At 49.0% G+C, this 22,247-nt stretch overlaps 1 protein-coding gene across 11 annotated transcripts in view; it reads right to left on the bottom strand.

Annotated features, from left to right (window-relative positions):
- Nucleotides 1–22,247, bottom strand: part of FRMD4A (FERM domain containing 4A) — a 332,058-nt gene that overhangs the window by 149,871 nt on the left and 159,940 nt on the right. For all 11 annotated transcript variants that reach the window (XR_010411703.1, XM_064592040.1, XM_045874389.3 and 8 more), the window contains one exon: nucleotides 1,581–1,675. Coding sequence is in view for 10 of the 11 variants with exons in the window: in XM_064592040.1 (XP_064448110.1) it covers nucleotides 1,581–1,675 (95 nt within the window). In the remaining variant the exon portion in view is untranslated. The remainder of the gene's footprint in view (nucleotides 1–1,580; nucleotides 1,676–22,247) is intronic.

Genomic DNA, 22,247 nt, shown 5'->3' with positions numbered 1-22,247 from the left:
TGCTGTTCAGGCAGAGATGTGCAACATTCAGCAGGCGTATTTCTTCTTCGCTGGCCTGGGACAACATGCACATTCTTTGATTCTTGTTTATTCAAAAGGGAAGTCTAATTGGGGCTCATGCAGGGTGCACGGATCTTTTACAAGAGTAAACATACTCGGGCAATGTGAACAATGGGATATGATTAATTGAAACTTCTGGTTTCCTTCTAATTAGTGAAATGTATGACTAGCAATTTAGAGGGTTTAACCGTGATTCTCAGGGAAAGGGGTAGAAAACATCTACATCTGTGAATGTAGTTGCGATGTATATTTGTTTTAAAGCATTTATTTTCTTACTATGCTGGCTCCTTCCCACCAGGTTCCTCCAGCTCCCAGCCATGCTCACTGGCCCTACTTGTAGGCACAGTGATCATTCTAGACAAGGGCAACTCTCCTGCTTTCCTTCCTGCCCAGTTCCCGAGGCCGACCTGGCCCCTCCTGGCTCTCCTGAGGAAGACAGAGCTCTGCTCCCCACACCTGCAACCTGGTTACACCACCACGTGAAACGTTGCTAATTTAGAGGGCGAATGTTCCAGTTCATCCAAGACAGTCCTCATTTACGTGCCCTTTTACTCACACCGTCCCAGGGCAGACATCAATCAGATGGCCACCCTGCCCACTTGCAGCTCCTGAGGCTAAGTGCACCCGTGTGCAGGTACATCTGATGACCCTTCCAACTGTCCGATGTGGGCCCCTCCTGCCCTCGTGTCTGAGTCTGTCCTGCCTCGATGGCACCATCTTGATGGAGGGGGCACGCGCCCGCCTCCCCATACTGTCTTGTCCAGCCACTAACCTAACCATTCTCTTTAATATTCTAGGAAATCGTCTCTGTAATTCTAAGCATTTGGAAAGAGAGAGAGAGAGAGAGTGAGTGTACACAAAGGAAAAAAATTGTGAAACTTTTCCTTTTTGCATTTTATCTAGGAATCTGTGCAGGTATTCAACGTACTCTTTGGTAACAGTATATTAAGAAGGAAATTGAAATTTTAGCAAAGATATTCCTTGCCTGGGTCGCAAAATGCCACTTTATAGAGCCAAATTGAAAACCACTGAAAACAAATGTACTTTTCATCAGATGAATGATACGAATTTTCGATTTTTATATTCTCTTTCAGCCGAGACAGTGAAACTGCGCAGATACTTTCCATTTTGAGTTTATCATCAAATTCATTTCCTGTTCCTGTTACTTTAACATTGGAGAGAAATATTTAATTTCCATAAGTTTTCATTTAACTCTAATAGGAAACAAACCCATACAAAATCGACTTTAAAAAAAAAAATAAACATGTCAGTTCTGAACATGGACCTGCTTGATTATAAGAACCAGTTTACCTAATAATTTTATATGAGCATTGCCCTAATTATATCCTTTGGCTGTTCCAGGCATGATCACAAGGTCTTTGAAATTCAGACGATGAACCTGGACTGACCCTGTAGCACAGAACCCAAGCGGCCCGCTGAGTGCATGTTGACAGATGGGACAGCGCAATGTCAGGGTCTCACTCTCCCTGCAGGTTTGGAGGGCCCGTGGCGGCACTTACGTCTCATCTGTGAAGGCTATTCCAAAGTATTCCTTTTCCTTCAGATTGAAGTGAGAGGCCACGAGGTCCAGCAGCTCCTTGGCCAAAAGCTTGGGCTGGAGGGAGAGTAAGGGGGAAAAAGGACAAGTGAGTAGAAGTGACTTTTCCTAAGTCACGCAATCTCAGGTTGATAGAATATTTTAAATGGGATGTCAAAGCTCAAGTACATCAACACCCATGATTTTTGGAAAACCCACAGGAGTAGGCAACGAGGACGCCTCCGAGCAAAAAGCCAAGCACAGGGTGACGAACAGGTGGAGACCTTCCGCCTTGTTGCCCTGGTAGTTTGTTCTAGAACAAATGGTACCTGCTCTTTGGCAAGGCTGTCAAGCCCTCCGGCTCTTCTTCCCCACACAGGAGAACATTTTATGCTGCACCAACAGGAAGATGCCTTATGTGGATATATTTTTATGTATATACACGTAATATATAGTCACATAGTATGTACTACATGTCACACCCTGGTCTAAGCACTAGTAATATACAAATACCAGAATCTCTGCTCCTCATCACAACCCCAGGAGGTGCTCCTGTTATTAACTGTCATATGGGGCAGAACCAGGCACCAGAGATGAAGCAAGTGTTGGGACTGGGATTTGAATCCTTGCTCCAGAGACTCTGCCCTTGACCACTCTATCCACTCCATAATTCTGAATACAAACATTAAAAGTACCCTCCTCCAGGAATGTTAAAATTAAGGCCAAAGAACCTTGGGATCGGAATTTAAGCATAAATGACAAATTCACCCTCCAGTTGCCTTTCCAAAGGAGAAGAACAGTCTTTATGTGAGAGTGTTTTTATCATAAACTCTTTTTAAAACACCTTTGCCAATCTAAAGGAGTGTGCCAGAGATTTAGGCATGAAACCACTGTCGAGGTCCGTATTTTTTTTTTTTTTTTTTTTAAGATTTGAGAGAGACACAGCACGAGAGGGAACACAAGCAGGGGGAGTGGGCGAGGGAGGGAGAAGCAGGCTTCCCGCGGAGCAGGGAGCCCGACGCAGGGCTCGATCCCAGCACCCTGGGATCATGACCCAAGCCAAAAGGCAGCTGCTTAACTGACTGAGCCACCCAGGCACCACGACAGTTTAATGTCTTATTTCACTTTCTGAGTGTTGCTATGAACCACACTGAGTCCCCTTCCAAAACTGTATGTTGAGGCCCTAAATCCCCTCTGTGGTGGCATTTGGAGATGGGACCTTTGGGAGGGGAACTGGGGTTAGATGAAGTTATAAGGGTGGCGCTGTCACGAATGGGATCAGTGACCTTACGAGAAAAGACACCAGAGAGATTGCTCACATTCTCCCTCTCCACCATGTGAGGACACAGGGCCAAGTCAGCCGTCTGCAAGCCAGGAAGAGGGCCCTCATGAGAACCCACCCAGGTTGGGCACCCTGGTCTCGAACTTCCAGCCTCCAGAACTGTGAGAAAATAAATTTCTGTTGCTCAAGCCCCCCAGGCTGTGATATTTTGTAATGGCAGCCCAACGTGACTAATTCAGGTACACTTCCCTTTAATTCAACAAATATTTACCGACTGTCTAATGTGTGCAGGGCACCTAGCCAATCCTGCAGGACACAGAGAAATAAGTGGCACATAGCACCTGCCGATAAGGAGCGCTTATCAGGGGCACAGCCTACAAGCTCATGTTCATTTTAAAATGCCAAAGCAGATAGTTTCCTTTGCTGTCTCACTCCCGGGCTCACAAGGTAGCCGGGTCTGGGCCTCCATGACCATCAGTTTACCAATAAAAGCAACTGGAAACGACAGGACTGGGCTTGAAGCTAGGGCAGAGCGTCCTCTCCCTGGAAGCCGGAAATCAACAGGAGAATCTATTATGATAAACTAACACTATCTAATATATTATACTTCTGCTCATGCTAAAATGTGAAAAGGTGAATAAGTAATCCCTGTAACCAACAGGGAATTCAAGATTTTCTGTAAGATCCTCCTTCATAAACGGTAGACAGCCTACCATGGGGATCCAGACGCGGTGGGGTAAATGTGGCTCAGCTCAGGATGTCACCAATCAATTACAAAGTAGATCAAAGGGGGGTGGGGTGCAGGTTGTGTTTGCTGCAGGCTCAGCACTACCTCCAGCTCCCCCCCGCCCCCGCCCCGGAAGGTCCCTGGCTGCCCAGGTACAGAGCATTTAATGCAGAGGTCGTGACCGAATGTAAGGTAGGTAGGCTGACTTTTAAATCGCAATGTACCATACTTTATCTATCCAAATGATTGCTATTCCTTTCAAAGTAGTCACAGTATTCCTATGATGCCTGCTAATTCTTAAAACATTTTTGATGATCTTTTGGGTTGCCTTTGAAGCTCATGTCATATTAGTAAAAGCATCCTCACTGGTGATAAACTTTTTGCACTCAGAATGGAGTTGATTTTTTTTTTTTCTAAGTGGCAAAAGTCACTTAAAGTCGAGTGTAGTGAGTGGGACAGAGGGGGAGGAGGAGGTGGTCCAACTGGTTTTATAAAATGAGGTGTGACTATTAGGTAATTATTGTGGGTTCTTGGGGTTTATGGTGAGGTTTCTGACCCCAAACTGAAAATGACAGAAACCAGATTTCCTTCCCTTTAAGATTAAATGTTAAAGCCAACATCTCAATGGAACTGATCAGAGACACATAAACTCACCCAGGAAGGGAAAGAATTACTCTCAGGGCTAGTACAGTTTTTCTGTAACGTCATTAAGTATAGTAATCATCCTATGGAAGGGGTGGGGTGAATGGAAGTTGTGTGTGTGGGGGAGGGATAGAAGGGGGAAGCAAATGGGGTCTTAGCCAAGAGGGCTTGGATACTGGGGCCCCAGCGGTAAGGCCTCTTATAGGCCAGACACGGAGGCAGGGGGCTACTTTAGCTGATCATAGGAAATGCTCATCCATGTAACTCTCCTTCTAACGTCGTGCCTTCTAAAGAACTCACCGAAGCCCTACCATGTCCTCAACATGGTGCTGAGCACTCTCCCATACGATCGCCTTGCCATCTAGAATAAGATCCTATCGTTCCTTTGCCAGTGGAGATTTTGAGACTTAGAGATGGCAGGCCGGCAGTCCTTGCTCTCACAGCAAAGCCAGGACTCCAGACAAAGTCAGGCCAGACTCCAGGGCCATGCGCAGCACCCCTCTGCCATCCTGCCCCTGCTGACTCTCCTTCCTGTGGGGGGAGATCAAGGATCACGTGCCCCGAGGGCCCCGTCTGGGTGGGGGCTGTGCCACTCACCGAGGCCAGTACTCTCAGTATGGATTTACACATTGGTACTTTGAACTTGGGTAATGTGGGTCTTCCCCCGAGGATGAAAAGCCATGTTTCTGAGTCTGCAGAGCTTAAGAACCGACTCGACATGCTGAAGAAATCACCCGAGTAATGGATGCCATTCCAGGAGCCTCGTGGAGACAGGCTTTTGGCTTCTCTGTGGTGACAGAGCCCTGTGATTTAGCCTGAACCACAGCCCTGTCTACAGTGGGAAAACGAAATTTCTCGGTGACTCCTCAACTGAGGAACAGCAACACCACTGGATAAATTATCATCTCAAACTAACCCTTTGAAAGGACTGTACCTATCTGAATGCTCATCTTCGGTTAAAAAATGAAAAAGGTCAGTCCCGTTGCTTTACGCGACAGTTATGATGGGTCACATGCACCACTCTCAGTGAAGAAAAGCCTAAATTTATTACGCACAATTTACAAATAGGCAGATAAAGACACTGAAGGGAAAGAGAGCGGATGCAGAAGACGCTGAGGTTACAACTCCTGAATCTCATGCCCTTTGAAAAGCCACACTCTTCCTTCTACTGTCACGATGAGTGGTGACAGCCCGGCGGGGAGCTGCTGATTGCTGGCAGGGAGGGCTCCGCTCCCACTGGCCTGACGGATGTGTAGAGTGAGCGGTTAAGCCACTGTGACATTTGGGGTGGTTTGTCCTCACAGCACAACCTCGCCTATCCTGATTGATTCAGGCACCGTATCAATGACTCTTTAATTCTCTGTATGGCTGGTTTAAAAACCACTTAAGGCATCAGCCCTGTGATTTCCTGATCTTGCAAACGGAGACAATATCCCACCTTGACATGCTAGTGATTAATGAACTACACTGTTCCGAACATTTCTTCAACTCACTTAGAGAAAGTTGCTGGGTAAGCAGAAAGCTTTATGCCATTATGTACTTTCAAGGGATGTTTACAGAATCCTGCTGATTACAGTTTGCTGGTTACTTGTGCTATAAACATTTGTGGGGCTTTGCAGGGACCAGGCTGGGAGTGAGGTCAGAAAGGCAGCTGGTGGCCCAATCAAGTTCTACTGGACACACTGGGCAAGCTGAGTGTGTCTCAGGTTAGAAGCAGCCTGTTCTGGGTCACGGGTGCTGTCCTGGCCCCACGAGGTCAGTACATTTCAGACTAACTTTTTCCCAGCCTGTAATTAACTACGCTCGCTCAGTAGTCTCTCCCTTTTCATTTTCCTTTCTCTTCTCAGATTCTTTTTCCATTTGTCCTCTAAGTTTTTATTCCTCTTTATATTTGACAAATAGAATCTCTTTATAGATGTCCCACTCAAAATGTGCTGCCTGATGGGAGCTGCTCAAGACACTAGCGGGATGGCTTTTCTGGGGCTAACAGAGCTTAGAAACCTGGGTTTTGGTCACATTCTTCAGGGAAAAGGGCAGAGTAGCTCTTTGGCATTGCAATGTGGCCCTACCACCCAGATTTGAGTTCCCCAGGGCTCTCGACTATTCCAGGGGGAAATGTGCTCATTCCCAGCACACACAGGCTTCCAGAATAGACCCTGTTTCATGCCTGGTCTGCCTTCCAAGGTGGGACATGATCAAAAGAACACTTCACACAGAGGGGGGGCTATGAACTGCTCTAGGGATGTCCCCAGGTGATGATCCTTCCAGATGATCACCGTGAGCCGCCTTGGCAGAGCCCAGAGAGAGGAACTGGATGACCAATGGCACCCTGGCTCCTCTCTAGTTTCCCACATGGTATTTTACCATCACTATGAACTTAACACGGCTACATCCCAGACGGATGCTCTTGGACAAAATGTACCACCTCTCTGAGCCACAGAGTGCCCATTTCTAAAATGGCCAACTAGGTCCATGAACTGGATTCCTGCCTTAAAACATCCACCTTTATTTTATGCATCATTACATGTCATTTCTTCCTTCCCTAAAAAGTACCCAACCTTCTCAAGGTCTACCCACCTATTCTCAAAGACTTTACCACCATTCTGCATCCCCCACCCACACCCCTTGATCTCTTAAATCTAGTCAGTTTCTTACATAATTTTGGGCAAGTTACCTAACCTCTCTGGGCCTCAGTCTCCTCAGCTGCAAAATGGGGGTGATGACTATACCCACACCCCAGGGCTGTTCTGAGGATTAAATGAATTAATATTGACCTGTACAAGGTGCTTAGACAATTAACTGGCACAAAGCGAGTGTCTTATGTTATTTTTCCAGACCCCCATGACCTCACCTATGAATTATTATAAAAATCTTCTAAAATGGTGTCAGTTTATAAATGCCAGCCTGAATTTGAATTCAGGCTTTTTGAATCTGAATATAATTCTTTGAATCTAGGTCTAGTTTACCTATGCAACCTCACTCTGCCCAGTTCCCTGTAAGTACTCAATTCTGTTCAATCTTTTGTACTGGCATAAAGGAAACACCAATCTCATTTTTACTTCCAAACTTTTGCCCACAGCATGCTCTCTCCTCCCCTTTCCCATTTAAATTTATCCTGTTCAACGCCCACTTCTTCCAGGAAGCCATCCCTAACCATGCCACTTCCAAATGGTCTCTTTTAACTCCGAATCTCTATAACATTTACCACATGTACCTCAGTCACCCTTAGCATGCTCTTGTGTTGTGGCAAATTTATTTTAATTAAAGCAATTTTAAATAGAGGGGCACCTGGGTGGCTCAGTTGGTTAAATGTCAGACTCTTGGTTTTGGCTCAGGTCGTTATCTCATGGATGGTAAGACTGAGCCCCACACTGGGCTCTGCATTCAGCAGGGAGTCTGCTTGAAGATTCTCTCCCTCTGCACACCCACCCCTGCTCACTCTATCTCAAATAAATAGATCTTTAAAAAATTGTAAACTCTAGTAAAATGCTCATAACATAAAATCTACCATCTTAGCAACTTTTAAGTATACGGTTCAATATTGTTAAGCATATTCATATTGTTGTGCACCCAATCTTCCAGAACGTTTCCTCTTACAAAAAAACCCCTCTGTACCCGTTAAACAACTCCCTCTTCGCCCTCTCCTAGCCCCTGGCAACCACCATTCTGCTTTCTATCCCTATGTGTCTGACTACTCTAGATACCTCCTATAAGTCCCCCACAGTGCCTGACATAGAGTTCCTAACAGCAGGGAACTCCACACTGGTGGGTTGGTTGGTTGAGGCGTGAGTAACCTGGGATCTCAGGTCAAACCTTGGATTAGTATTTGAATTCTCTCTTTACAGTACCCGGGAACTTTCGGGGCAAGGAAGCCATACAGGAACATCCAGGCGGGGAAGCCTCTGTCTCAGAGCTGACCCTGGGTCAGTCAATGGCACAGTGGGTTTCAACGCGGGGGGGGGACTCTCTCCTCAAACCCTTTCCGGTCATCCACTGTCCCCTTGGGGCATCTCACAAATTCTAAATCAAGGGAATTGCCACCCCTGAATTAATTGCATTAAAAAGAATTAAAACATCAAATGGCTCCCATCTGTGCTTCCAGAGGAACTAAGGTCCCAGGGCCCGAAGACTGGTCCCTCCGCTCCCCCTTCTCTCCCCTCCTCCCCCAAGGCCATTTTGGACAATTCGCTTTTCCTGCAGCGCATGCGCACAGGGACCACTGGACCACCAGCCGTGACTCCGCCCCACTGTCTGGCCCCGCCCCCCCCGTGGCACCACGACCCCTTGAAATGGTGACTCCCTGCCCTGCAGGAGTGGCCTCCGCCGGGCGGGCGGCAGAACAGTGCAAAGAAACGCGGTCAGTCAGCCCTTTCCGGCCAAGTCCAGTGGAAATCTAGAGGGAGAGAGGGGTGCAGAAGGGCAGCTCCGAATACATGACGCCTGAGCTCATCGCCCCTTTGAAGCCCCTGCCTGTTATTGTGGTCCCGAGCAGCTGAGAGCCTGTCTCCTGCCCTCCCCTTGCCTCCGGGGGCTCTGCAATAAGCAGGCAAGCGCTTGTTGGCTGCCCATTATTCCTGGGGAGGGGGCGCCCGTGATGGAGAGAAAGCATGAGGTCATTCTGCACGGGGACAAGGGTCCGGCGGCACTCCCCGCCCGCCCCAGTCACCCTCTTGATGCTCTGGCTGATTAGCTTGGGTGGGAGGCTGGCTTCCTTCCTGTGCTTAGAGCACGGCCCTGGGCTCTGGGACAGGGGCAAAGGGAGGCCGGGTCCTTTAGGCAGGCTGATGTGAAGAACAATGGGGCCTGGGGGCTTCCAGGCCCCCCCCACCATAGGTAGCAGGGGTCCTGAAGTTAAGTTGGTCCTGCCAGGGAGAGCATCTCTCTATTCAGAGGTCCCCATCAAGCCTGAACCCCAATCCACGAGAGGATATGAGACAAATGCTGTATCTTCAGCTTAGGAGTGGCCAGCAATGCAACTTGTCCGCAAAGCTAGCGTGGACACAGCCGACTAACAGCTTCTGTCCACGGGTGCGGCTTCTGTCCCATCACTGCCTGAGGTGCTTTACACAAACCGATGGGTCAGTCCTCACCAGCAGCCCAGGAGTAGATGCTGCTATCACCCCCACTTGGTGGGAGGAGGAAGCTGAGGCACAGAGAGAAGTAACTGGCCAACCCCCCACCCTAGTAACCGGCACATCTTAACCCTACAGCAAGTGAGTGCAGGTCACTCTGGAAGGCTGGGTCGTATAAAGAGCACGGGAGACCATTTACCCACCCCACTCAACTTAGAGGGGAGGAGACGAAGGGTCACGGGGTGGAGAAGCCTGTCCAAGGATGAGGGAGGTCACCTTAGCTGCTGGCTTCCTGGCCTCTCCCCCCCAACACTGTCCTTCTCGGCAGGCCTCCCCCTGCCCGGTTCTGGGCTGCAAGCTGCATTTATATCATCTAATTTAATCTTCAAAACAATCCTGCAGTAGTTTCTGGAGGAGGACACGGGGGCTTACAAGTGCTAGTGTGTCCAAGGTCACAACCCCCCAAGGGCACAGAGTACATGCAGAGCTTACGTCTGTGAGTGGTCCAAAGCTTTGGCTTTAACGACTGGGTACGGATCCAGCAAGTAACCAACAGTGCCATCAGGAGGGGACTGAGCTGCTTTTTCCAAATGCAATAGAATTTTGCCAGACAGTAAGTTCCTGAAGGGCAGGGATCAGGTTTTTATGAAATAGTGTAGCCCTGCACCCCAGCACAGGGCCCGACACACAGCAGGTGCCTAATACAGGTTTCTCATTGGTGGACTGGGATAGACTGAAGGGTCGCGTGGTTGACTCTTACAGCAGCCTGGCGGGAAAGCAGACCACGGGAGAGGAGGACACCCACATACTCTCTCAAGCGCAGATCTGCCAGGCAGAGATTGCGTTGCTGCACCCAGAAGAATCCCAAGAAGGGATGCATCACGTCCGTGTTCCTAACCCCTATTTCAGTGCACCTCTTCCTCCTACCCTGACTCCTCCCTGATGCCCACTAGCCCACTAGGTCACAACCGGCTCCTTTAATGGCCTCCCTCCCCCGCCTTCCCTGTTCCCTCTCCTGCCAACAGACTCTGCCACTAGCCCGGAGATGGGGACTCCAGCAACAGCCCTCCACCTTTGTGCACTTCCCGGAGAGCATTCTTTCTACAATACTATTTTATCCCCTTGTTCTCTTCCTCTTCTTTCCACATGGTTTCTTCCACATTTCGCTGAGAGACAGCCTGGTCTCAGGCCCCGAAAAGTTGGGGCCGCTATCCGTCTGGGAAGCTGCGTCCTTCTCATCCCTGCATTTGAATGATGCCCAATGGGAAGGCTTTGACAGGCGTACATAATTACCGCTCCTCCAGAAATGCAAAGTGCTTCTGCCAGCCGGCTGGGGAGCCTGCTTTAGTCAGGCTCTGCCCCCCTTGGGACCCTGGGCGGGCGGGCAGGTGTTCATTAGGGAGCGCCTGCTGATTCACAGAGTAACCCCCAGACTCCAGCCTGCTCACGGCAATGTCACAAGGACTGTTCTTCCAGGGTGGCTCTCCTCGGCAGACTCTTTGCAGTAATGAAATAACTGTTTCACTGAGGCGAAAACACAAAAAGACACACAGTCGTCAACTTGGCTCTTCCGGGGAGGGCCGTCAAGTCTGCAGTCCTAACTCTGAGATATTTCCAGCAAAGAGGGGGATGCCGAGGTTCCTGGGATTCAAGCTTCATCCTCCACAGGCATCATGTCTACTGCTTGTATTTTTTTTCCTTCAAAAAGAAGCCGGCTCTACAACTCCGTCTTGACCCCGTCTTGTCTGAGAGTGAGTAATAAGACACGAGTTTGGGGTGTAAACTGCCCATACATTCACTGGGAGGTGAAATGAGTTTTCTCCAGGACCAAATGGGCATATTATTTTTCCAGTTGGCCAAAAGGTACCAGGACCCAATTCGAACTTGAGGTCTTTCTGACATTGCACGCTGACCTATTCTCTTTGCTTGATGCTCAGGGAAGTGTGGAGAAGAGCGATGTTCAACAACACACGAAACTGGATCTTTGAAGTTGGCTGTCTGTGGTAAATACAGAGGCCACGAAGCCTCAGGCTAGCTTTAATCATTCCAACCATCACTTTTATGGTCCACAGTGGCTAGGAGCTCTTAGGAGTGTTGTTAGCGAAGGCACTGTATGGCCATAGGGCAGAGAGGAACAGGAGAGGTGGAGCCATTTGCTGGGGTAGGTAATTGATCTGCTACCTTTCCAATGTCATGGAGAGAAGAAGTGGCGCTGGTAGTCCTCTGCCCTGGGTGTGGCTGGTGTTCAAACAAGGTGACCCGCCTTTAGTAGGACAGTAGTGGTGGTGGTGGTGGGGGGGGAGTCTCTGTTGGTGGGGGGGAGTGTAAGTGTCCCTTCATGATATCTGGGCAGTGGGCTTGTAGTCAGACCACAGGGCTTGGAAACACAATTGTACCCTATGTGTATGCTGCTCGGCCTTTATTTTTGCTTTGAAACATGGGGACAATGTGAAGATCAAGACAGGATCGTTTATAAAGAACCTGGGGCATGAAAGGTGCTCTAGAAAAGCAGGTTCCCCTTTTCTCTTTCGACCAGTAACTGAATCCCCACACAAATCACTGAACTTCTCATCACTTCGCCAAGAAACCCACTCTGATCAGAATCTCAATCCTCTTTTTGATTGAACTGTCACACCCTTTATGGCAGGAACCATGAATCAATGCAGTACGAAGTAAGGAGGACAGAAAGCAGACCACTTCCTGTGGAATGCAACTTATCTGGGGAGACTTGCCCTAAATGGCACACCTTCTCCACTCCCCGTGTCCGCTCAGTAAGACCTGCCTCCATTCCCTGGAGTACTTTACCTCCTCCCATCTGTCCCCGCCTCCCGCTTCTGCAGGGTTAAAATGACACTTATCGGCTAGAAGAAAAAGAAGTGTCTCTCCAGCTCCAGGGAGATGCCTGGAGACAAGGCACCAGCTTTCCATTGTTTGTCAGTATTTTATTTGGAAGTTCCCCAAGCCTCCTCCCTGTGGATCCTTCCCCCATTGCTCCTGCAAACTGTTGGCAGGTACATGCTGAAGAGACAGTCCATGCTCTGCTGATGATGTCATTTTCAATATGATTAAAACGGTACTCCCCTGGGGGTGGGAGCGATGAAAAAGTGCAGGTACGGGTGTCCCGGGAGGCAAAGATCAACTTTGCTGAAAAATACTTATTCCTGAAAAGCAGTTTCATTAAAGTCAGACAAGCAGCAATGCCAAAGACACCACAGCCCACCCCCCACCATGCTAATTAAGTGGATGAGAACAGATGATCCGCCGCAGGGTCCAGAGAAAAATTGTGCGTTCGTAATATCCTCGTTCTCAGATCAAAAATATTATTTTATTATTTACCAGCCCCCGCCCCCAACCACTTCCAGGTTTGGAGAAGGCTTACAACATTTTAAATGGTATAAAATAGGGGGGATTAAGGACATATAGAAGACAGAGGCCACAGCAGAGGATCGGGCATAGGAGATAAACTAACTCCGGCCATCAGCAGACCTGACGAGGTCACACGGGCAAGTTCATCAGCAGGCTGAAGAGGCTGGCGAAGGTCCCACACACTTCCTTCCCTGGAAGTACACCAGAGAAGGAATTCCCCGTACAGTCCTGCACGGAAGGGCCAGCAGAGAGCATGTCTTCCACCTAGTTTCTGGGACTGAAAGAAATGCAGCTCACGTTTGCTAATTTAGCTCCCGACGAAGCCCAGGACAAGGCACTGTGCACCGTTTCTGCTGCTTGGAGCGGACTTTAGAGCCATTTCTCACTACTGGATGCTACATTCTGGGAGAGGCCTTAGATATTGTCGTAAGTGAATCTGGCCAAAAATTTTGGAGGCAATATTTTATTAGATTTTAAACACATGCTAATGTCAGACATTAGCAGTTTGGCATGGACATTCTGTCTTGATTTGAAAGCCAAGCCGCCTAAGAAATGCGAAGTCAGTCCCCATCCAGGCAAAGAGAAACAGGCTCCTGCAGACCGATAAGATGAGAGGAAGGAACTGTGTTTAAAAAAAACACGTTCAAAAAAGTGAAAGCAGGTGAACTGAGCCAAGTGCTCTTGGATCCCAGCGGGATGGATGGGAGCCCTGGTCGTGGGCCAGGAGGCAGGGAATGGCTTGGGTCCGCCCTTCCCCTAGGGCAGGTCTACAAGCACAGCCTAAGAGATGGCCAGGAGGGTGGGTCGGAGAGAGGGAGGGAGAAGGGGGTCTCTCTGCTCCCACCTGCTTCTGCTCTTGACTGCCCGGCTCCGCTCTGCACATCTGCTCCCACAGCCTCCGGGCCCCTTGCTCTTTGTCTACTGCCCAGACCACCTCTCGTTGGGGACCCTGCGTGCTGACCCCCGTGCAGACAGCTGTCTCCGTCTCACACCACTCCCTCCGGCGCCCTCCCTGCCGCCCCAGCACTCCACGGCTGGCTCCGCTCCAGGAGGTACCCCTGCCTCTCCTGATGCACTTGTCCTCCGACACTTTCATCTTTGTTCACATCTGTGTCTTTCCAAGAATGACCACCTCCTGGGAGCAGGAATGGTGTCGCATGCTCCTTTCTGTTAAGCTCGGCCTACATGGCCAGGGGTAAAGGGTTCCATGGATGGATGGAAGAATCCACGGATGAGTGAGCAGGGAGGCAGGGAGACGGGAAGTGTTCCCCTGGGTTCCATTCCCAGGTCAAGGCCCCCTCAATTCTCACACGAGCCCTGCGTGAGCTCATCTCTTCTGGTTCGAACGCCCACCAAATTCAAGTGTGTCCCAACATCAGAGGCACCAGCAACTGCTGCGATCTCCACTAAGTTCAGCAGGACTCTTCCAGAGAAGGGCCGGCTTAGGGGCCTGCTAGCCCCCAGCACCCTTACGAAGTGCAGCTGAGCAAATGGGGATGGTCTGGCAGTGGGAATAAAGAAAAGTCAGGATGCGGGTGCTCATCCCAGCCTGCTTTTGCCACCTGCCTGTCTCTCCGTGTCAAAATCGTTTCATCAAACTGAATCAGAGGCCTGGCCGGGCCACCTGCAACATATCACTTGAAGACTTCCAGCAAGATGATGTGTGTGCAGTGTGGGGGACCCTCTGACCCCGCTCGTTGCTGGTGTCTGCGTCCAGCAATGGCTCAGCTGGGGAGCTGCCCGTGTGTTCCTCCAGCTCGTCCTCACATTCTCCTTCCCAGCGCACAGTCAATACGCTTTACGTTCATAATAGCGTGTCAATCTGGAGAGAGAGAGAAATCATCCCGGGTTGTGACCCCACGGTGGCAAGTGTCACTGGTTGCTAGGCAGGGTGTCCTTTGGGCAGGGAGCTGTCACTCCTGGACCCTCCTTCCTTCACTTCTAGGAGGGAAGGGTCAGACGAGGGCCCCAGTCACCGGTACAAAGGAGACTTTGTTGTCTGGGCTGCTGTCTTTCAAAGCCTCTCTGAAAGTCTCCATCAAAGAAATCAAGGATTCAACTTGGCCGTAGCATTAGAATGAGAAGGTGAAAAAAAAAGGCAATGCAAAGATAACACATCTTCGTCCCAGAGCTTCTCTAAAGTCCTTGCTGTGGTAGGATGAGTCCCGGGCCCAGCTCAGAGTTCCAGGCGCTTGTCCCGACTCTGCTGACCCCAGAGTTCTGTGCTTCTAAGAGCAGAGGGGTTGGGATATGCAGTCGATTTCCCACTGCTTGATTTCACCTATTCTCATCCCCTGCAGAACCAGCGCGAGGCTCCAGAGAAACATAACTCCAGCGTTGCCACTGAACACTTCATAAGATACCAAAAGGAGAGTCTCACCCTGCAAGTTCATGGTCAGGGTCATACAGAGTGTGAGCATGTGCATATGCACACACACGCGTGCACATCTGCCCTCAATATCATGACTTTTGATTTTTTACTTATTTTTATTTTTTTAAAGACTTATTTATTTGAGAGAGAGTGCGCGCACCCATGATGTGAGTTGGGGGAGGGGCGGAGGGAAAGAATCTTCAAACAGACTCCCTGCTGAGTGCGGAGCCTGACTCCTACAACCCTGAGATCCTGTCCTGAGCAGAAACCAAGAGCCGGATGCCCAACCAACTGAGCCACACAGGCGCCCCAGGGACTTCCGATTTTTAAAAATTACTCCAGACCTATGTTCTTCCACATGATGCTTCTCAGATGAACACAGAGGCATGAGAGTGGTGGGACCCTTGCTTTCAGTCTGCCAGGTTTTTAGACCAAACATGCCTTCTTTGATCCCCTAGTAGAGCTTCCCTGGATGAAACTGACCCCGTGAGCTGCCAGCTGGAGTCCGGGGCATTGATCAGGGCCTTAAGGACCCAGGATCTCTCAGGTTAAGAAACAGGAGCAGCATGGGGTCAGACACCTGGATTGGAATCGGGGCTCATGAACTGTTGTGGGATCATGGCCAAGTAGCTTCATTTCTCAGAGCTTTAGCTGACTTTCTGTGAAATGGGTTTAATATTGCTGACCTTACAAATGTTGTGAAGATGACATAAGACCGTATGTCCAAAATGTAACTCAGTTCTTGACACATGCTTATGAAGGAATGCCTATTAATTCCCTTCACACTTTCTCTTTGCGCTTCCCCTGCCGCACCCCAGCTTATGTCCACATCCTCATCCCAGGCTGCCTTCTTTGCCTAGGAGCTCCCCGAGACTGTCACGACCAGGGAACACGACAACATTCGCTGGGGCTGAGGTACACTGGACGGGCCTCGTGTGTGTGTGGATGCACACCTTTATCAGAATTCATAAGCCCGCTCGATACCCCCAGACCTTCTTAGCTGAGCCCAAGAAAAGTCTCCTCTTGGTGCGTACCCTTCAAGACTTTCACTTCCTCGGTCAGAGAGCAGAGGGAAGAATGAAACAGAGCGAAAGTAAAAACAAAGCCCCGCCCTGACTTCCATTCTAGTGCATGTGGGGTGACAAATTAGACCACGAGAACCAATTCTCCCACGCGACTTCCCGGAGAGCAAGCCTGGACGCTGATTCCCTCCCTGCACACCTCTTCGGAGATATATCCCAGGCTGGCCTTTCCAACTACATGATTCAAATGCCCTCAAAGACGAGCCACCATACTCCCCAAATCTGTTCCTCAAACAGAACCTGGTGCTTTGTTCAGAGTTGGAGGTTCTAGAACGGGAAGCAGGAAATGTGGGCAGAAAGGTCACCTGGGATGTTGTTCTAAATTAGTGATTTCCAGCCTTGGCTGCACAGGAAGATGGCCTGGGAAGTTCGAAAAGCCTGAGCCCCAGTCTAGAGAGTCTGACTGAACGGGTCTCGGAGGGGCCCAGGAACCGGCTGGTTCTTATGTGCAACCGGGATTGAGATTCTAAAGGAAGAAACACGGACTTGGGGGGACATTTACCTGTGGTGTTATCAGAATCCTGATACCTTTCAGTTTATAGACTGTCTTCACATATATGTTCCCCTACAGCGGTGTGGCGTTCGTGATGCACGCGCTCTGTGCTGGGCCGTGTGCTGGGCGCAGGGCTATGCGACAGGAACTCACAGGGAAGCAGCCCCAACTCCCGACACATGCGGCCCCCACCACAGGCCACGTGGCTGAGAGCCCCGATTCCAGGGCTACGTGGCCTCGGCAAGTTAAATGAACCTCTCGATAAATAACAGCACTTACTCATCCTCACATTGTGAGGGTGAAAAGCCTGGCAGCAAGTAAGACCTTAGGACAGCATCTGGCATCTCACAAGGCCGTCAGAAGTGCTCAGGGATATACACGTTACCGCAGTTCATCTCCACAAGCCCATGAGACAAGTACTGTCGTCACTGTTATTCCTACAGCAAAGGTCCCACAACTGTCATGGGGTACCCGGGGCTTCAAACTCAGGCAGGCAGACTCTAGATCACATGCCTTGACCCGGGGAGGCCGTGACTCGGTGCTTCCGGTGCTGTTTGCGGGGAAGAAACAATTAAGCCCACTAAACGTGACCCGATGTGTGAGGGGTATCCTACAAGCAGGCCAGCCATGATTCAATAAAGCCTGGTTGGGTGAATGATAACACACCAAAGATGGGTGGGGCCCACACAGGGAAGAGAACGGGCCTCTGAGCCCTGTCACAGGTTGGGATCTGATTCTACAGGTTTAGGTGGGCGGATGACATGGCCAGATGCTATCACGACAGTTATGGGGAACTCGAGAAAACGGAACTGCTCCAGAGACTGAGGCACCATGGTCAGACGGATCACCCCAGATCACAGAGCCAGCAAGGGGCAGACTCGGAGTTCAACCCAGGGCAGAAAGACTGCTGAGCCACGTCTCAAGCACAGTACGATATTGCTTCCTGTCAGCGGGGAAAGTTTAAGACACCTCTACTCCCATTCTGAAGAGACGCTGTAATTTAATGCCCTGTAGGGTCCCCTAAATACCTTAGCATACCGTCTGGGAGACCAGTAGGTTAGGTGGTATCCCATGGCCAAGGTCTGAGATTTCAGCTGGGAGCAGAACGTTCCAGAAAGTCAAAGGGCACCACCCTAAGCAGGACCCACCAGGAATCTTCTGTGCTTTCTGGAGGGACAGTGAGTGGAGGAAGCAGAGGAGGCAGCAGTCTCTGACCATGACTTTCCCTGACATCCCCCGTTCCAGAAGCATCTCCTGGCCACTCTCCTTTCCTGGGAGTTGGTTCAATCACAGGAGAGGCAGAGTTCTCCTCGGGATTTCTTGCCTTTCTTCAGGGAGCACCCTCTGGGCAGTGGGCAAATCTGGCCACTTTGGGGGGCTAGGTCTGGAGGAAAGATGGTCGGAACTCCAACCAGGGGGCCTCAGACCCTCTGGGGAGCCGCCCCCTTCTCCTCTCTTTTCGAGCATCAAGTGGTCAGAGAACGTTAAGCAGGGTTACTCTTTAAGCCTATTAGTGCTGATGAAAGCACACGGTACAGGTGGTGTTAAATATCTCTTTCTTTCCTCGAAAGAGGAGATGACGTGAAATTCTGAGAAAATTAACACGGGCACGAAGAAATCCCTCACTAAGAAGGTTCTGACTACCCAAATGCTTCCTAAGAAAGAAGGCTGTGGCTTTTTCGGGTGTGGTAAGACATACCACCAAATTTACAATCTCAACCATCTGTTAAGTGTATAGCTCAGGAGCGTTGAGAGCATTCACACTGGGGTGCAACCAACCTCCAGAGCTCTTCTCATTCCGTGACACTGAAACTCTGTACCTACTAAACAAGGTATCGAGTCTATTATATTTGAAGGAAAATTAAATCAGCGTGGTTTTAAAAATTGAGGGGTAAGATCTAAAGAAGACATGGAGGTAAAGTACACAAACCTACAGGTCTTTTTCCATATACCACAAATTCAAAATTCTATAATCTATTCCTTTCCTACTGCCTCATCCTTCACTCCAGTGTTTCACACACACAGCGTATTAAATATGTAAGAAGTAAAGATTCTCAATAAATATGAAACTCCAGTTGTGGAGAAAACACACCAGTTCCCCTAAGAATCTGAACTTTGTAGCTCATTGACCCTTTAGGAACCAAGGGCTTCCCTTATTTCATGCTGTTAAAACTGAATCTGAAAACGGTGCAGTTTTTAAAAAATTCTTTTTTTTATCAGAGCAGTCCTGAAAGGCAACCCTTAGTGACTTGAGACACCAGGTCACATTTCCTCCTGGGCTGAACTGGGAACCAAGCAACATATATGTGTCGCTCAAAGCAGCACCCCTGTTCCTCATGCATTCCAGATGCTATTTGTCTTTCAGTTTTAATTGACACAGGACTGGGCAAAAGGTCTGACCCTCAGCTTACCTTTACCCGTTTCTTTCTGAATAAATCATAACCCTGACAATTGAAGAGCAAGCCATAGGAACAAACTGAGAATCTTCATGGAGCGAGATGCCATGATACATAACAGACAGGGTACATGGTACATCGTGATTCCAACAGGTTATGTACATGCCTTGGATTAAGTCTGTTAACAAAACTATGGGATGCAGACAAAGCCCTAAGGATGTTGGTGTGTTGCACTCAATCCGTGAAGAAGGATGTCCATGTTCTTCAACGTGGGGTATATAACCTTTTATGCTTGGATTTCTTTTCTTTTTTTAAAAAAATATTTTATTTATTTGAGAGAGAGAGAGAGCACGAGTGGGGGGGGGCAGAAGGAGAGGGAGAGAGAGACTCTCAAGCGACTCCCCACTGAGCAGGGAGCCCAATGTGGGGCTCTATCCCAGGACCCTAGGACCATGACCTGAGCCGAAAGTGGATGCTTAACCGACTGAGCCACCCAGGCGTCCCTATGCTTGGATTTCAAATAACTGCCTTTGTATGTCAGAGGCACGAATAAAGTGGGTATGTTTGAAATAAAAGTTTTCATAACTCAACATTTTAAAAGTAACAGAACCTTGGTAATTTTTACTTTTTTTTTTCTTGTCTATACACCTGGATGATACGAGGGTGGAAAGGTGGAGGGCTCCATGGGACAGTCTGGGAAACATAGCAGGTCTAATTCTCACACTGACATGTGCTCTGGTGTCCACCCCCCAATGCCCACCCCCGCCCTCACTGTCTGTGCCCTCCCTTCAGCATTTATTTTGGGTTTGGTTCCTGCTGAAATGCCTCAATCCTAGGACTCTTCCTGCCTGTCTTCCTGACTTGGTGCCGATGAGGAAGTGAAACGCTCCCCCATGCTGAGTGTGCTCTAGAACCCAGATTACAAGTGGCCAACGGTTCACTCCTCACCCTCACAGTCCCCGTAAGCTTTTCAAGGCCAGGACACCCGCGCTTCAAGTCTGGGGGTAGAGGCATAGAAAAGTAAAAAATGCTTGCCTTTCCTTCACGGAGCCCCTAAAAATTTGTACTGTGGTTTCCAGAGAGCCCTGAGCATGCTGTGATAATCGGCTGGCCCAGCCACCCATGGACTGCAAGGTGGGGTGTGGCGTCCATCAGCTTCATCAAGCAGGGCTACTGAGTGCTGGGGCAGGGGGGAGGTCGGGGTGCTGGGTGGGCCCGGGGGAGACGTGCTTGTTGGTTGTGGCTGCAGAATGAGGGGTTTTTGATGGCTCCCAGGGTGTACACACACGTCAAAACAATCAGATTACACACTTTAAATATGTACATTCTGATATATGTCAATTATGCCTCAATAAAGCTGTTAAAGATTACTTACAGACTTTGCTTTTTCAACAGAAAGATGGACATGATTCACAGTATAAGGTATGCACAGGGAAGAGTCAGTCCCTCCCCACTACCCCGACTTCCAAGCCCCCGGTTCTAGGGATTTTTCAGACAGATGCTCAGACACAAAAGCGGGCGCTGGGTGCTTACACGTCAAACCCAAAGTGGGAAGTTCTCCCTGAGGATGTGGAAGCTGCTTCGAAAAATACCAAGTGTTGAGGCAGCAGAGCGGGTTTTCTTAAGAAACCAGTGTCTGGACACAAATTCGTTTAGTCTTCCTTAAAATATAACTCTGCCTGCAGACATGAGCTCAACCCTCTGTGCTCTTCTCCAGGAAGAAAAATGGGGAGTTACCGAGCCTCTTACCCCTGAGGCTCCTTTCAGCTCCTCCAAGTATTAATTTTTGAATAGTCAAAGGGTACCAGAATTTGAAAGCCTGACGTTAAAAAGAAAACTTTTTTTTTTTTTTTAAAGATTTTATTTATTTATTTGACAGAGAGACAGCGAGAGCAGGAACACAAGCAGGGGGAGTGGGAGAGGGAGAAGCAGGCTTCCCACTGAGCAGGGAGCCTGATGTGGGACTCGATCCCAGGACTCTGGGATCATGACCTGAGCCGAAGGCAGCCGCTTAACGACTGAGCCACCCAGGCGCCCAAAAAGAAAACTTTTGAAAAGCCTGACTTCATCCCCCAGGGCATAAAGAAGACTGCACTGATGTGCCTGAAATTTCTGGTCCGGAGAACAGTCTTCAGGGTTACAATGAACATCAATAGAGAAAGGAATGGGGGGCCACGGGAGGGGAACAGGGAATAGAGACAGGCCCAAGCTAACGTATGACATACTTCCAGGAAGGCCATTAAGACAGGGTGATTTACATGAGCTCGAGGGAGCACCAAATGGCTTTTTAAGCAGACAGGGTTAACATTTCTCTTCTTGACTACATAGACCTCACTCTCACCTCTCAAATTCTTCTCTGCTCAGCTTTTTTCCTTAGTTCCACTTTGGCAAAGGGACTCGAAGACAATCAGATCATCCCCGTGACGGCTGTGTGCACAGAACATCGTCTCAGATCAAGGAGCTGGGCTGCTGAGGGGGCCTGAGATGGAGGTCACCGGAACCAATTCGAAAGAAACATACGGTCTCTTTCTTTTCAAAATGCACTCATTTGGCATGGCAGCAAATATAATGGCTGAGAGCAGGGCTCTGGGACCAGACAAACTTGGGTTTGAGCCCTGTTCCTTCACTCCTGGAGCTGTGTGACCTTCAGCAATTGACTTAACTCTTTGTGACTCAGTTTCCTCAACACCAGAACGGACATAGGAACAGCTGTTCCCAGAGTTGTCATAATCAGTAAAAACATACAACTGTAGTTAGTAGTGTGCCTGGCATGTAAATATTCTCAATTTTAATATGTTGTTATATACTTTTATATACAGCAACATACTCTTTATAGATCATTATTTTTATTCAATGATTCAGTGAACATCTAGAGAGTACCTATGATGGGCTGGCACTACAGGGCTCAGTAGAGAATTCGGTACAGAATTTTTCTTTAAGGAATGGATGTCAGTTTTTCTTGGAGGGAACTCTTATGACATTTATTGGACATTTTGGTGGCACCATCTTCCTAAAAGCTTCAAAACATTTTTTTGTTTTTTGTCATTTCCTTGATCTCGATAGTTTCTGGGGAAGGAAAAAGAGGTAGTATAGAAATCAACATTTTTTGTGGGGGAAAGTGAGGCACAGGAAGGCCAAGTGGCTTGTCCAGAGCATCACATTTGGGACTGGAAGCGCTCAGAGAGGACAGGTGTCTTGGAATGGAGTCAGATGGAGAAT

This window comes from Mirounga angustirostris, unplaced genomic scaffold, assembly GCF_029215605.1.
Source record: "Mirounga angustirostris isolate CCGP_5_RB_7025 unplaced genomic scaffold, mMirAng1.0.hap1 SCAF_5, whole genome shotgun sequence".
In the NCBI taxonomy this organism is placed as follows: domain Eukaryota; kingdom Metazoa; phylum Chordata; class Mammalia; order Carnivora; family Phocidae; genus Mirounga; species Mirounga angustirostris.
Note: the sequence above shows the minus strand (reverse complement) of the source record. Positions and strands in the feature narration are given on the sequence as shown.